Source organism: Acanthaster planci, linkage group LG01 (assembly GCF_054643075.1).
Source record: "Acanthaster planci isolate LZ-2023a linkage group LG01, COTS_SCS, whole genome shotgun sequence".
In the NCBI taxonomy this organism is placed as follows: Eukaryota; Metazoa; Echinodermata; class Asteroidea; order Valvatida; family Acanthasteridae; genus Acanthaster; species Acanthaster planci.
In genome coordinates this window covers 25320310-25337172 of record NC_141777.1, presented here as the reverse complement: position 1 = coordinate 25337172, position 16863 = coordinate 25320310, and the positions used below count along the sequence as shown (strand labels likewise).

The following is a 16863-nucleotide window of genomic DNA, read 5'->3' as shown; positions in this document are numbered from 1 at the left end:
GTCTTGTGTATATCATTGTCGTGTACATGCATGCATGGGGCAGAAGAGTAAACATGCATTTGTGGATTGGCAAAAAAAAAGGGTCAAGATTGCGAAGAAAGAGAAAATCGGTTGAAGTAGCAAATTTGTTAAAGTGTGGTTGTGGTTAGTGCTATGGAAAGGCCTAATTAAGAAGGGTGGATGACTGCAGTTAACATGGCTGTGAGATGTTTATTTTGCCTCTGCTCATTTTTATACATCAAGGTAAGTCGAACTGAAAGTGTTGGGTTTATATAAACTTGTCTGGAGTCTGTTATTGTACAGTAGCCTACTCAAATTTTGTGCGTCTTGTTGAAAAAAACAACTGTAAAGTGTAAGTAAACTTACAGAAAGGAAAAAAAAAAAGTGTTCCGTGTTGTTTAGTATGGGCCAGTTCAGTAGGCAAGTTGAGTCCATGGCAAGTCAACAAGTCTTCAGCCAAGTCACAAGCTTTTCAACTGAACTTGTCCCTGGATGGGGGTGGGGACCTGCTCCTGTATTCATGAAGGGGAAGCAGAGACAGGTCCTTAGCATCTTGCAATATAAGACCCAATGTCTCGTGCACACTACAGAGTGGGTGGCTTAGTCGACTGGTTAAATTCGACAGTTCAATGTGATGCAGTGATGGCTACCTGAGATGACTAAATTTTGTTGCCTCAAGGTCTGGACTCCCAGTCAAATTTTTTTCCAGCTCCATCTTACGGGTGAACAATAGACCAGGGTGATATTCGACGACCATTGGTGCTGTGCTTCCCATGTGCATTTGTTATTAGTTATGGATGTCCATCAAGAACGATAATGACGTCATCCCCACTGAAGAAGGAAAAAAAGAAAAGAGGAGAAATTTAATGGTGATGACATGGGTGCCTGTGATGACTCCTGTGGTGGCCACAGGGCCCAATCTCGGAGGCGCAGTGCCTCCCGCAGGTGGGGCAAGGGATTCCGTCACCCAGAGGGGGGGATCTGGTACTGTGGCATGGACAGTGGCGTCGCTCCTCTCAGCCTTGAAGTGATCCACTGCCTCATGACATGGAGACCGCCACACATCCCGGTCTGTGGTGAGCTGCTCCAGGTGAGAGGGTGGGCCCCACACTACTTCAGGATCACCTTCTGATGGTCCTTGAACCGCTTCCTCTGACCTCCAACACTAATTGACCAGTGGAAAAGCTCACCGTAGAGAAGTGTGCGAGGAAGTCAGTCCTCATCCGGTAGATGTGTCCAACCCAATGGAGCTGCCATTGAATAATGAGAGCCTCAACACTGATGAGAGCCTTGACACTGACACAGCTGGCTGTTTTGAGGATGGTAACCTGGTCCATCCAAGTAAGTCAGAGAATACGCTGGAGACAGCGGATGTGGAAAGCCTCAAGACTTCTAATATGTGCTCTGTAGATTGTCCAGGCCTTGCAGCCATACATCAAGGTGGAGATGCATGTGGCCTTCTAGACCTGTAGACAGCTACCTTGGCGGAGATGGTGATACCCTGGTTGAAAAATACACAGTGTAACAGCCAGCTAAAGGTACTGGGGGCTCTCTGCATCCTATTTTGGACCTCTTCATTGACATTGCAGGACGAACCCAGGATGCTGCCAAGGAAGATGAAGCTGTGGACTTGGCTAAAGCACATAACAGAAGGCTGGCCTTCGCAGGACACACGCAGGTGAAGCACTTCCGTCTTCCTGGCATTGATGACAAGCCCAGTGCTGGTGTAAGTATTGGCCATAGTGTCGAGGATCTTTTGGAGACCGGCTGCTGAGTGCAGATCAGGATACTGCAGATTAAGGATGGTCTTTGACCTAGTCTTAGTCTCTGCTTGCAGTTGTCGTAGGTTGAAAAGGCTGCCATCAAGCCGATACCGGAAGGTTATGCCATCATTCAGATGGAGCTGGTGTCGGGAAAGATGAGTCACCACTACCACCCGTTGAAGAGGACCGTTCGGAGGACACATCCCTGCTTCACTCCAACTTTGACCTCAAAGGGCTCCGACTCCAGGCCCCCAACAACCATGCGGGTGAACATCCCTGTGTGGCTTGGGGGGCAGCCACATTTGGTGAGGAAGGTGGTCCATCACACTAGAGTCGCTGAGGTTGACACGGTTTAGGAGCTCACTGAAGTGCTCTGCCCAACAGGTGAGAATACCTTTGCGGCCCTTAACCACTTGCTTCCAGGTGCTTTTTAAAGTGCAGTGCACACATACGGGAGATTTTCAAGATTTTCAGTTTTCAAAATTTCTTCAAAATTCATCATTTCATTTAATGGACATTTACACCCACACGAATGACTGCATGGTTCTACTCTAAGCTGACAGGCAACCTTTATTGACTCCTGAGTATTTCAGCCAGGCCTACTGCCTTGTAAAGAGAGCCCAGAATTGTGAGGTGTTGTTTAGTTTCCTTTGTCCCCAGTGAATGTGAGTGGTGTCTTTTCAAACGCGGCTGGATTAGCATGCAGCGGTGCTGTGTCGCTCATCAATGGGGCCCTGGAGCACTTTTGTCCGCGGTGCTAATCCGCGGGCGTGCTATGCCCAAAACAGTGGTATACTTTTTAAAAACAGTGAGTGAAAGATAACCTTTGAAAAATGCGAGCCGAAAAATGATGGCAATTCCCAGCAGCAGGTCTTTTTTGTTTTGAGTACTGTCTTTTGTTACATGGAGTGTCCCATTTCGGGCACCCCGGCTCTGTGTATAAACCCATGGTGCTCAAAACGGGGTTAATATGGGTGGAGTTATTGGCAGACCTCAGGGATCTGTAGTCCCTCTGATCAGTCCATAGATGGTCTTAACCGCATCATAAAAACCATGAAGGTCATGGAAGGAACCTTTTGAAGCAAGTCAGTGATGAGTTTGCACTGCGCTGTAACTGCAAATCTGTTATATATAATACATTTTATGTTTACTAGTTAAGAATTAAGCACATAATAAAAAGCAGTAGGGAACATACAGCGCTGATGAGCCAATGCTAAATCCATTATATGAAGAACGTTAAGTTGAAATTTATCTGATTACCATATGATGAAGTCTCTCAAAATTCCAATTTTGATGATCTGGCCAAATTTAGTCAAGGACATTTTGTTTCAATTCCAAACAAACGTGAAAAAATCTACCTGCCCCAAAAGTTGGGTGGCGGAGAGTAGATGACAACAGAAACAATGGACAAAATCAGTTTGTAAATTTATCACAAATTTCAAGCAACAATATAATACTAATTTTCACACAAGCGTGAGTGGCGGCCGAAAGCCAAGTGGTATACAGGACACAGATCCATGCACTACATTATTCTGTGTTCCGCAAGCGTGATAACAAATTTATTTATTGTGTGTTTTGCTTTTAGCGTAAAAATAACGCAGAACAGCGCATTATGCAGAGTTTGACCTGGACCATGCAACACAGTTATATACATTATTAGAACGGAAAACTCAAGTTGGACTGATGATAAATACACCTGGAATATGCATTAGTAGTATGCAGTGAAACCTGTTGTCGGATATACAACTCAACATTCTGACACAGTACATGCTTTGATGCAAGGGAAGGATGCTACTCAATCACAGATACCTGCCACCATTAAAGTTTCTTACACCACACTATATTTTAGTGTCTTGGATCACGTGAAAACTCAATACATGTTGAACTGCATGGAAGACGTGTTGGCCGGAAATAAAAATTGTCACACTGACCGCTACATTGTACCTACATGTAAACAAAAATAACACAGAGTTTTACGTGGATCGATTTTAATACATGTACATGTATGCAGTGACAACTGCTACAGCTGCCTCTTAAAAACCATGACATCATGTGAATATGAACTAATAGAAAGCTTCATTTAACATTTTTTGATAGCAACTTTTTTGTACTGATGAAAGTTTCATTTCTTAATTTGTTTCAGATGTTATAGTGCTGCCTTTCTTACAAACTTGATGTGAACTGAACAACCTGCTGCTCTTGCCAGTTGAATCCAAGCATCACGTATGCTCCAAAGTAGGGAGGGGGGGTTACAGAGGGTGTAACACAGGCAGTGAAGGAGCACCAGGATCCAGAGCTGTTGAACTTGCATCATTGATGCTTTCCATCCTGTAAAAAGAAATTTACATGCACAAGTAAAATGAATGATCACAAAGTGCAGTGCCTCAAAATACAAGAATACAAATGCAAATCCCCTGAGACTTCAAAAAACAGTTAAATGTGGGATTTGGATGCCTTATATGAATAACCTATTTACTCACTGAACGATGATTTCATGAGAAACATTATTTGGGGCTAGGTCAGGAAAATAAACAGGCGACATGCCATGAACTTTGAGGAGTTTTTAGAATTTGATACATGGTACACTCGTCAGTCAGTTCTCCAATCGCAATGTTATGCAGGCCTTTTAGCAGAATATTTTACCGCTTGGGGAGTTTGCTCGTGGGCTCATCTTCCTGTGACTGGCTCGCTGATGGTGATTGGTGCTTTCGTTTGCCTGGAGAAGAGCTTGAACTCTCTTTGAAGAAATCAGTCATTTTCCTCTGCGATTTGTCCTCCATCGCATCACTGTAAATGGCGATTTAAGTGGGCTGTGATATTTTGACTACAAATTTCAGGCATGCAGGAAAAAAAAAGTGGTAAGAAAATAAAAAACAACAAAACAGAGACCAGGTTTATTGGAATAACACTTGTAGCCCCATGTTAACCATATGCTGCCAGGTTTAATTTGAAGTTGTATGACGTTTCCTGAGGGATTTTCAAGATTTTCTGTTTTCAAAATTCTTCAAAAATTCATAACTTCATTTACTGGACGTTTACACCCACATGAATGACTGTCTGGTGGCTACTCTAATCTGACAGACAACATCTATTGACACCCGAGTATTTCAGCCAGGCCTGCCACCTTAAGAGAGCCCAGATTGTGCGGTGTTACATATTTCTCTTTTGTTCCCGAAACTGGCCCAGTGCGCTGCTGGCATCTTTTCAAATGCGGACCAGATAAGTGTGCAGCGGTATTGTATTGCTCATCCCTGGAGCGCTTTTGTCCCCAGTGGTAATCCGCCCACGCTGAATGCCACGAACAGTGGTATAATCATTCAAAACAATGACAGATTTCCTTTGCTGTTGACAACTGAAAAAATGTTGGCAATTCCCAGCAGCCCGGTCTTTTGTTACAAGGCCAAGCTCCTTTGTCCGATTTCAGGCACCCTGGCTACAAACCCAAGGTACCCGGTACCGGGCACCCCAGCATGAAGTAAGTGGTTAAGGGCCTCATATATAAAGACAGCAGCAAAGTAAAACAACCACAGCATCCTTGAGGCTTGTGGCAGATCTTTCTCTTACTTGCCTTCCCTCTCCCAAGGGCTTCTGATGGGTGCAAAATTATCCTTTGGTTGAGAAATCTCCAAAACCCAAGCACTGATATTTCAACGATGCACATTTTATAAATACGATTTAGCAATCCCAGCCATGTAGAAATTCATCTTTTTAGTTTACTTTGGAAAGACTTTTTTCAGCCATAAGGAATGGTTTTGAACATCTTTACTTGATTCAGACCAGTGCAGTCCAATAACTTCAGCCACGGGTGTAAATCCCTTCTCCATTGACTCTTCGTGATGAGAAAAAAGTTGAAGCGGATTGTGAAGAATTTTTCGGACTTCCCGACAACAAAAATGTATTAAGTATCACCCAAAATGCGAGAACAATAAAAAATCCCCAGAAATATGATGTGCTGATAGAAGATTCTGCATGAATGAAGTACATGTTACAGGCTATGTAATCGTTTCATGAACGTTGCGACCCCCCCTCCCAATATAGTGTCAAATGGTGCCCTCAACCTTTATTTCATGGCTGGGCAAAAATCCCCCCCCCCATTTCCAGCAGGGATTTACACCACTTTCTTCAGACATTTGCGCCAAGTCATTGCTCAAAAAGTTCTTACTGCTTTGCAGGTTTTCTCCTGTGGCTATGCCTTCTTGGATTATCTGTGGCCCTTCTGTTGAAGCAAAGAGACTCCAATCACTAACCACCACACGGTTCAGTTCTTTTTAAAAAGACTTCAAAATCAGGGCCAAAAATACGGGATTGTGTGAACGAATTTTTGGTTTTTCTCTTTTTTAATTTGAGTTAACGTGGATAACATGTATGTTGTGGATGACACCAAATTATAAGTCAACCAAATGTACTCCAACAAACAAAACTTCTTGTCAGGCCAAACAGCTTGGTGGGTAAAATGCCTGAGAGGAGGCACTTACCGTTGGTCGTATTGGAAAACCAGCTCCCTTTTGATACCATCAAGCTTGCTGCTGTAAATAGTTGGTTTAATTCCATAGTGATTCTTGGCATAAACACCAAGGTATGTAAACAGGTCCGCCTTGTACGTCATGTTCTTGCAGAACCCAAGACTGCGGATACCCTTCTCAAGACGATGCACTGCCTCGACGTCAGTAAAGTCGGAGTTGTAGATGCAAATCACATGTGACCTGTGTCTGTCATTACGGACACTGACTTTTGCAGAAATGCCCAGTTTGCCTTCTAGGACGGCCCTGGCTACCTTACTCCACAGTTCATCAACTGCATTACCTGTTTCTGCAAACAGCAACCATTTACCTACCAAGCATCTGAACAAGAAAAAATGTAGTCATATAATGTGGTTAGCACTGTCCATAAAGTGCTTACTCACTGAGGAGGAGGGCGTCCAGTTGGCAACGCATGCATACGCGGGCAGAGTACTACTCATGTCAGCTTTAACATATCAGAAAAATCACATATTCAATGGGGAAACCACATGTTGAAATATAGATGTTACTGAGACTAAAAATGCTATGGGGATCAATTTTTGTCCTCGCAATGCCGTTCCCACTTTCCTAATGATAGGAATTGTCCTTTTGATGTGGGGAAGAGAAAGACCTACCCATTGTAACACTCTTAAATGCATACCTTTCTCCCATCATCGTATCATTAACCCTAACAGTCCTCAATCCTTCACCTGTTGGAGGACTGAGGACTGTTAGGGTTAACATTGCAATGGGTCAAATGAAAGAGAAACATAGATGGAATGTGCACGTGTATTAGGGAAGGGGTATGACCCACTGTAGATGCCACAGTGTATACAGGACTGGGGGGGAGGTCTAAAAATTGTGTTTTGTGCTTACACGTACATGGGTCGCCCCTTACAGGTTGTTACAGAAAAAATGAACACTTTTGGTTGTAACAATACGAAAATTACAAATAAAAATACCTTGCCTCTAGCCCCCCCACTGTAACATGACAAGTCAATCACAAGTTACACGTAACATAATCTCAAACATTAATGCACTAGCTATTGGAATGTCATGTGACATGTAAGGGTAATCATTTGTCGCTGTCCATTCAATCACTTTCACTTTTCATTTGACTTTGTTTGTGACTTGACTTGCAACTGGCTGAATTGGCCTGTCACTAATATGTAATTGACCTTTCAGAAAGATTCTGCTGGGATCGACATGCCAGCCCCTTCAACTTGTATACTTAAGGTCACTGTAGCCAGTAAGCAGTTTGCAGCAAGTTTTGTATTTTGACTTTTTGCACAAAAGTTATTCATGACTGGGCATAAATTCGCTTGGCTTAATCGGCCAGGCACATATTTGTTCCCTTTAATTTGTAGGTAGTCAAAGTCAAAATAGGTTTTAAAATAACACATTTGCAATGATTGTATGCAGCAATATCACTTCATTTTTAAAACCTCCCTCTAGCCAGGTTATGGTGTGTTCCTCTTGTGAGCAGTCATAAACAAAATCTCCTTTTATGCAGATTGATGTGAACTTGGCGCATACTGCGTGAGGTGCTTTGTCAACTGTTGAAGTGTGACTGGCTGTCGACCAGTGGGAATGGCTAAACTGCCTCAGGTATTGGTGAATACTTCTTTAAAAACTGTTTGGGATTATGAATTTCAGACCTTTGTGCCTTTGCAAACTGACAGATGGCCTCATGGGTAGGTCTCATGGTGGCGCACAGTTCCTCCCATGCTGTGTACATGTCTAGACAACTTGCTTCCCCGTCTTCCTGCTCGTCAGAGACCAATTCCTCATTTTGGTCTTCGTCAGAGTTGCTGTCAGGCAGGTCTGCAGCCTGGGTATTCATCTTTGAATGTCTAACACAAATCCAGTTATGACCATCCAAGCTTTTGAGAGTAAGGGAAAATTATGAGAATGAAATTCGGTATGTTGGGAGTTGGGGTCACATAACAAACAATGGCATGACCAAAAGGGAGAAGTATGGGATGTGCCACCTTCCTCCCCCCCACTTCCAAACATTCTCCCCTCAGAAAGAGAAGAATCAAAAGAGATTTGCATTGTATAGACAGCCTGCAACATGGGTCCTCATGGTTAGTACACGTACACATAGGTCTTAGTGACCTATGACCCCTTGTTCTCCGGATATACATGTGAACTGAACTGAAATATCAGGCAAGGTAGATCATGCAACCCTTTCTATAAAAATACACATTCTTTGACTGTTGACCAGACTAGTAACTGCTGCCCTGCTCCAGAAAATAAGCCATAAACAAAAATCCATTAATTTGACATTGACTTGACATGTTGATTGGTACAAGTCTCAACCGATCATTTCCTGCTTATATTTGTACTATCTTTGACAGTTACAGTGTATTTTGGAGGTGTAATGATATAACTGCAGTGAGGAAAGAACAAATCAGCTGATCCCATTAATAAAAAGCCTAATGTCTAATAAACTGCATGCTTTCAATACCGGTACCTGGAAATCTTGGATGGGGCTTTTTCTGTCAGGAAAGTATCAAGATTCTCAGTGGATGGGTCGAATATAATCCAGGGCTGGCCCATTCTCTGTTCAAACACAACAAAGCAAACAACATATACACCAAAATTAATGATGTGTATAACAGAAACTTCTACTGCATTATATTCTAATACAAAGCCAACCATGAATCAAGCACCTTCCTCCAGGAATACATATGAAATTAGTGCGGTTGGTTAAAATGAGCAAAGGGTCCCAGAAGTGTACTCCTGTTGAAAGTCATCATAATCTCATATGTAATTGCAGGATATTTCATTTTCTTTTCCTGATTTGTGGCTCTGGAGGATTTGTTTTAAGGGAGATCACTGCACCAGGTTTGTATCTCCTGTAAGTCCGATCTCATCGGTACAAAATCACAAAAAAAAACATTAGCATAGAACCTGTATACTAAAGTTTTCACAATGAAATTTACACTGCTAATGCCTAAGTCTGTATAGATGCCAGATGATGATCCCTAATTTTGCCATAGAAGTTACAGCGATTGCGCATCACGTTTTCTTTTAAAGGACTATTACTGAGTACCAACTGTAAGAGGTCATTGCAAAGTCTGGTGGATTTTCATAGTAAATGGCAACATCAGGGACTTGGCAACAATCAGGCATGGAACTTGGACTTTGACAAAAAGATGAAGAAATTCCAATCTTTACAAGACTTTGTACAGTGTTTTCAATTGTCAATGTAGAAGTTTGAAGTGAAAAAATGAGGAAATCAGCTCATTTGCGAGGCCACGGCCACGATGGGATGGTCACACGGTGGCCAACTCTCGTTCAAAGTTTCATTTTCAAAGTGAACGTCGAAGTGCCCTCTATTTCAAGTATTCTCTAAAATTCAGTTGAATACCTACGTCGTCCTGCTTGTAGTTTCCTTTGTTTAGCTTATAGTACACTTGAGTAAAACAAGGGAAAATAAGGTTTTTCTGACAAACAATCAGAGAACTTGTTCTGTTGTGGATTGCAACTTAAATCATGCCTTCATGGATGCTTAAATAAACGCAAGTTTGATTTTTGCGGCGAAAGGGAAATCCCCAGCGTGTTTGTTCGTAAAAACATTCTTTACTCTAATAACGCGTGGACAGGAAAAGAATTCAGCCGCCAGCCGCGCTTGTTCCGACTTCATAACCAACGCAGGGTTCATGCCATCACGCATGGGGCCAGGGATGAGGAGCGAACCTAGCGTACGCCTTCCCCGACTATTTTGTATTTGTTAAAAAGAGGGCATGATTTTATTTCCATTTTTGCTATTTCTTCTACTGTTATTTTGTTAACTGGTTATTTAATTAATGTAAAGACAAGTATTTGCTCTCGGATGAGCAAATATTCCACTCGTATGCCCGAGTTTCAACCACACACACACAAAACTTTAATGAATTTTTGAAATTGCAGCTGTGCAGGAGATACAAAATATTAATTCATTAATTTAAAAAAGAATATATGTAAATTAAAAAAGGAACTTCGTTCATATTTGATTTGTATCCCAGTTTTACTTTGTAATTAAACGAAAGTTCAGTGACAATTTATGTGTTTTTTAATTCTTATTTTGAATGTTTGCTTGTGTCTTTGTCTGTCGGCTAGGGGATGTTTGTGCGTTGCTTCATGTTTTGTGCTGGAACTGAAAATGATTCAGGGCAACAAGTGTTTATGCTTACAGTTTTAGCTCCCGTCAAATAAATAAAAGCAATAAAAGCTAACTTGCACCACTCTGCCTGATTTTTTTTTTACATTCCACCCGTTTGTATTCGGATCTGACCTCTACTTTACACGAATATTATCATCATCCTCACGAGAGTGAAATTTTTACACAATTCAAGAGCCACGGCTTCCGCGCCGGCCCCCACGGGTGTTCTAGTTGGCTCTGTGCTCACCGTCCGCCCCGTGACAATGAAAGAACTTGAATAGCCTACCAGCGGCAATTTTTTTAAAGAATTCAAATGACCCCATCGTGTCCTTTCTGCTCAGTTTCACGTCACAGGGGGACTGAAAGACGTTCGTCTCCATTGCCGAGAAAAATGGGGAAACTGGGGGGGGGGGAATTCGCCAGTTTCCGCATGACATGCCTTGGAATCGAACCTACATTGTTTATGGTTTTTCTTTCACGGCGTGCCGGGCACTAGACCATTTTGAATGGGGGGGGCGTGCCACGTGAAATTTGCAGGCTGACCATCATGCACCTTTTTTCATCTTCATTCTCCGTTCTTCGTTTTTTAAATTTTGACCATCATGCACCTTTTTTTCATCTTCATTCTCCGTTTTTTAAATTTTGCCGATAGACCATGATTTTGACGACAAAACTAACCGGGGGGGTGACACCCCTGGCATCCCTGGCGCTCTGCTCATGACGCCTGTGTTGGTTCTGTCTGCTACTGTTGAGCACTTTTCTATGCTCCCAAGACAAAAGCTACAACTACATTGGTGCTTGTAAACTTCGTTGCACTAATTCCGTTTTGTTTAAGTTTTAAAGTCGATTACAGTCGAGCTGGGTTGATCAGCTGAATTAAACTCTGAATCATCATGGTCCCTCCGAATCAGAACATAACATGAATATTCATTTGAAACTATTATAGTAGAGGGGACTTGACTTGGGGATCTCGTCCACCATTACACTAGTTGCATCATAGCTGGTGCTTTATTAGGCTGCATCCGAATCTCTTTTCTAGAGCTAGGTCTAGGTCTTCGCTCCATTGGAAATGCGTGGCGACGCGTAGACGATAGACCTAGCCGTAGTTCTAGAAGCCCGTTTCGGACATGGCGCATGTGGGATTTCTTTCACCGTTGATGCTTAGGGCGCCCCCAATAACACCGCGCGCTCCCTACTGTCATTTCAAAGGTTGGTACACGATCGAAAACATTGGATGTTTTGAGCGCGACTCGTAGTCGAACTGAACAATGGAATAGACAGCCAGAGCTGACATATTTTTCAATTTCCATGTAAAATTCAACAGAACTTGTATTTATTATTCTTAGCCTGAATGCATTGCGCGTAACTGTATGCAACCTCTAAATTGTATTATCTTGGATGCAAAATTGCAGAGACAGACACACCATGCACCATTTACATCGCTGAGTTCCCGTTGTACGGTGACAATCATACACTTATGAACTTGGCATCTGAACTTGAAAATTGCATTTTTGTAAGCACTGGACATTATGAGAGTGCGCTTATGCCATCACAATTAAATAATGGTTTAGTCAAAGCACTAGACCTATCCAGTCATTATAAAACTACCACCTATATGACGGACTTCTTCACGATAAAGCTTAAAGCTAATAATAATTATAAATTGCAACATTGCACCAACCGGCATTAGTCTGCAGCTAGCAATCTTAATCCGAGCACTCTTAAAATTGACAAACATTAAAAAAAGAAGAAAGATTTCCTTTCCTCCCCTGGTCTTAAAACCAGTGGATTCCGAGTCGCAAATAACAAGATAGAGCAGTGCCGAATGTGCAGCATCTTTGAGTGGTTACATTTCCGAACACCCGAAGTCAGAATCACCACTGCGGGTGAAGCACTTCACGAAGCTTGGGAAAAACAGTCTCCTCCATTCTGTATGATCACTTCGGCCCTCAAAAGGCAAAATGGGTGTCACTTGGATTTTGTTGTTTTGAGGGGAAGTCATTTTCGGAGTAAGTTTGGGGGCCATGGTTTCGTTTTAGTCCGAGGCCAGCCGTGCCCATTGATCTACAGAGCTCAGTGATAGGCCCTACATTTCAAAGAGAGCCCCCGGGTATGATCTTGTACAAAGTTTAGTTTATTTAATTCAAATAAGCAGACAAAGAGTCAATATTGAAATGGGTCGTTTTAACCAAATAATTGTTTTCACGTCCGTGGTAAAATTGAGTAACTGGTTGAAATTTATTTCAATAACCAATCATTTTACTGAGTGTTCACAGATTTGTTTACAATACGGGGAGAAAATACTTTAATTGATTGGAAATGAGAAAAATTACATGGCCTTAAAATGTCAATCAGATTTTTCTCTAAATCCATTTTCCTGTTTGTTCATGTCGGCCTACATCACACCCTCCTAAGACTCGCACCCTTTTGCTTGGCCCCTAAAGGTGCCAAAACGCGTTGGAAAACATGACTGGTACACTCGAATTCGCACGTGGATGTCCATGCGTCTTTTGAATGTGTACCAGTTAAATTGTCGAAGCCTGGAGTTTTCCTGTGTGATTTCGTGTTGTACGCGTAGAGCGCTAGCGCGGGTTGCCTGATGGGGCCTTAGCGTTATATACATAGAGGACGCGACATGTACAGTACCTGTACATATGTACGTACGTGTATGTATGCGACACAGCGGACGGATCGTCGCCGTAGTGTTGTGTACCTTGCTTGCAAGAAATTGTTTTACTGGTGCAAAACTTTGCGTGAATTTAAGCAATGGAAGACTTGGCATCTGTTCAGTAGTTATGGCACATCTTCCTAGTACACAGGTAGGTTGTGATCACATTACAACCCTTCCTTTCGCAAACGGTAACCTGCTTCTTCTCCATGCTTGGTTCAACGTTAAGTTATGTCTAGGTGGTTGTCACGCGACGCTTTACGGACGCTGCGCTAGAACTTAGAAGCCGATGAGACTGATCTGGAAATGTGGGTTTTTTATTTGAATACCTCAATAATTTCACTGCTTATTTTGACTTTTTAGGACATTTTATTACTTTCAGATGGCTATCAACTTATTACTGTGGAGAAAAATTGGTGATGTCCGCATTATAAGCTTAGCTAGCCTACTCATTCATGTCTCCATTAGGGCAGGAAATTAGGCCTACTTTTCGTCGAAAACGTGTAGGTCTATAGGCACTAAATTGTACTTGAATTTGAGGCTAATTTGAAGAGATTGTGGTGAGTCAGGTTGACATCTCATGCATGATGATAGACCATAGAGGTTGTGTGCTTTTTTGCAATTAACTTCAACTTGTCATAGAAGTTGGCATGTTGGAAAAGATACTGCTACTTAGATTGTAATAACTAGGTCTAATATGAGCTGTTAAAAGCTGTAGGATGAACGATTTTTGGAAAAGAATAAAATTGTGAAAAATGACCATGTCAGGTTCATGGGGAGGGGGCGATGATGATAAATGCTAACCCCCTCCCCATACAAAAACATGTTGATATCATCCAGGACCTTCTCCTGAACTGGAACAGGTGTGGACGTGTGTTCCTGTTATTTAATAAACCATAGGCCCAACTAGATGAATTGTGTCCAACATGTAGCTCTGTGATTACAAACATACATGTACAGTTTGTACAGGTTTGTACATGTATGTATTAGCTTAATCTTAAATGGTCAGTATGCAATGGACTAAGCCTTACCCTCATATTTGCAAAGTGTCTTCATCTGCGCAAAACAACGAGTGGTATGATGGGATATTTTTTTTGTAATAATCCTAACCTTCCCAAATCCTCCTTGGATAAGTGGCGGATTTTGAGGGATTTGTGCTACGTGTATGCTGCAAAAATGAGTGGTTGATTTCGAAGGATGCATTGGTTCAAGGTCTTGGGGCAGAACTTGTTGTCATCCTCAGCCATGATTAAGGTAGGCTACCTCCATGGCCATGGGTTTTGTCTTGTCTGCCACGCTCCCAGCAGGGAGGCTCCCATGAAGTGTAATGGACGACCATGGAGGAAGGAACCCCAGAGTTTTAGGGGATCCTCTTTATACTTAATGCTGTGGAGAAAATGTGTTTAATTCCTCCATGGCTACCGAAGTAGGCCTAGACCTACTAACTTGGGGTGTTAAAACCAGAACTGCTTCTTCACATTTTGGACTTACAGTGTATATATGATTGATCAAGTCCAAAATTTGAAAAAAAGAAGTTATAACGCCCCAGTTAGTGGGTCTAAGTTACTTGCAGAACTGTGAAAATCAGAGTTTTACTCACTAATCTCCCGTTTCCTACCCGACAATGATCGCACTGCACTGTACACTTTGATGCCTCACATCGTGCACATGTGGGAGTGGCTGCAGGTCAATGGCTGAGCTAACTCCGCACGTCAGTTTGCCCATTTTGGAGGGGGGGAATCTTGTTTGTATTACTGCCTAGCTGTTTTACTAGACTGATACCAGCACGATGCTCACTACATGCTGTGCTACGTAGCTTTAGCTGTGTGGCTGTGACCTGTACTTTACTGGTACTCCCCCCCCCCCCGAAAATGAATTTGCATCACTGGTTACTTACCTTAGAGGCTGGATTAAAAAAACAAAGAAGGGCTGCAAGTCACACGGAGTAGTGACTTGCAGGAATAGCTGGAGGATTTTGAAGGACTGAGGCAGTATTATCCCTTACAAGGAGTGCATACAAGAAGTGCATGGACCTACAATGTAGAGATTGTGGAGGATTGATGTTGTATCCAAGTTTTAACTGGAGGCAATTAACTGGAGAAATTTTGCTGGACTGAGGTCCCCTCCTTGCATAAATGCCCAGGGAGTTGGGGCTAAAGATACATGTGTGTATCCCAATTACTGCCCTGCAATAACAAATACGTTCTGATAGAAACTGGTCAGTCCACTTCCCTGGGACAGTGACCGAGCATAAGATACTCATTTTAAAAAAATGTATCAGTCAAGCGACGATGGTCCTTTGCCTACAAAATAGAATGAAATGTACAGGTAACAGTTGAAAGCAGTTGCTATGTCGGTAAATAAACACCAGGAAGAACTGATTATTTGAAATGATAACTAACCGGGCTGATTCAATTACATTCTGGTGTCAGTTTGGACCATCCATCTCTGGTCATGCATGGCTATGCTGTAAATCAACACCTCGCAAATTTGAGTGGGAAGACTGTCTGAAATCATCTGGAATTATCGAATTATCCAGTGAATTAAAAAGAACATTTATGTACATGTATTTTCATTGAGTTGCAGTTTCTATTAAGACAGGAATTCTTGAGACACCCGTCTCATTTTTGAAGTTAGTGTTTAAGAACCCTGCAGTTCATTCCGTTTTTCGGTTTTGAGGGACTTTTTAAGCGTTATCTTAACAGTTGCATTTTTATCCTTCCTGACAGATGGGACATACTTCAGTTTCCGAGGTGTAAAGTGTGAACTCATCCAGAAAATCTAGAGCAATTTACCGGTGCATGTACATGTCAAGATATGCAGTTCGGTATTCAATTAATCTTCTCCACAACTTGTTTAAATTGCTAACAAAGTTTGGATGATGCCATGTCATTTACCCATGCTCTTTCTATTAAAGAGTTTATTTTTCTTGGAAAAAATATTAGTGCCAAAGCAAAATATACAGTATGCTTTTGTAAAATTTTCATTTAAAATGTGATTCAAAAGAGGAAGTCTCTGTGATGGTGTGGTCATGTATACCGGTATTAGCAACTAGTAAGTTTCAGGTACATGTACAAGTGCTTACACGTTTACATTTATACATATGTGCATTTATAATTTACCTTTGCTCATTTGAGTTAATCTCTTTAAATAAATGTAGATGTACCGGTACAGTGTAGGTCTACTGGCAAGTTCCTTTTGTCATGTTTGTACTGTACCTGTCTACAAATTTGTATTCACATTGTATTCACACAGTATAATACTATAAAACAGCTCAAATTATCATTATTTGTAACCAGCATTTGAGGTTCGTATAGTTTTGTGTCCCAAATCCTGGTTTCGGTTTCCAGAGCTTGTCGAATTTTTCCAACCTCGACTAGTCCCCTGTCCTTAGTTCAGCTTGCATTCATTTCCGTGTCATTCATATGCAAAATTGGCTCCGTTTAGGTTGATGTCACGCGCGCACAATGTAGGACGATTGGTTTGCTATTGTAAACACTGCCATTCAAAATCTCGCCCATATGGTCTGCATCTAAAGCACCAGCACATGTAGAGAAAATACATGTGCAGTGTACAAGGCCTGAAACCATCACAGGCTGTGTGCTGCAGACACACTGTACAAAGTGTCTGTTCGTGTGGTGTGTGATTCACTATTGAAAACAGCAGTGCAAAGTGCAGTCTTGCATATCAACAACTCTGTTGACATTTAAATTTCAACCACAGAAAAACTACATGTACCTCATGGGTAGGCCCATAACATGCAGATTCAGATAAGGGTTACAT

The 16863-nt window shown here is 42.0% G+C and overlaps 2 protein-coding genes across 5 annotated transcripts in view; one reads left to right on the top strand and one right to left on the bottom strand.

Annotated features, from left to right (window-relative positions):
* Window positions 1-2315: 2315 nt before the first annotated feature.
* Window positions 2316-10182, bottom strand: LOC110975251 (UPF0696 protein C11orf68 homolog). 3 transcript variants are annotated; one of them, XM_022227575.2, is made up of 7 exons: window positions 9639-10181; window positions 8739-8827; window positions 7921-8145; window positions 6239-6604; window positions 5926-5979; window positions 4407-4550; window positions 2316-4091 (listed from the first exon to the last, which is right to left on the bottom strand). In XM_022227575.2, the coding sequence occupies exons 2-7, from the start codon at window positions 8822-8824 to the stop codon at window positions 4013-4015; spliced, it is 954 nt and encodes a 317-aa protein (XP_022083267.2). In that variant the 5' UTR covers window positions 8825-8827; window positions 9639-10181; the 3' UTR covers window positions 2316-4012. The 3 variants fall into 3 exon arrangements, with proteins under 3 accessions (XP_022083267.2, XP_022083265.2, XP_022083266.2); XM_022227573.2 differs by having other exon boundaries at window positions 9643-10178; XM_022227574.2 differs by lacking the exon at window positions 5926-5979 and having other exon boundaries at window positions 9643-10182.
* A 2882-nt stretch (window positions 10183-13064) lies between these two features.
* The window catches only part of LOC110975249 (apoptosis-stimulating of p53 protein 1-like), a 55797-nt gene continuing 51998 nt past the window's right edge, over window positions 13065-16863 (top strand). For both annotated transcript variants that reach the window (XR_015424670.1, XM_022227566.2), the window contains exon 1: window positions 13065-13231. Coding sequence is in view for 1 of the 2 variants with exons in the window: in XM_022227566.2 (XP_022083258.2) it covers window positions 13067-13231 (165 nt within the window). In the remaining variant the exon portion in view is untranslated. The remainder of the gene's footprint in view (window positions 13232-16863) is intronic.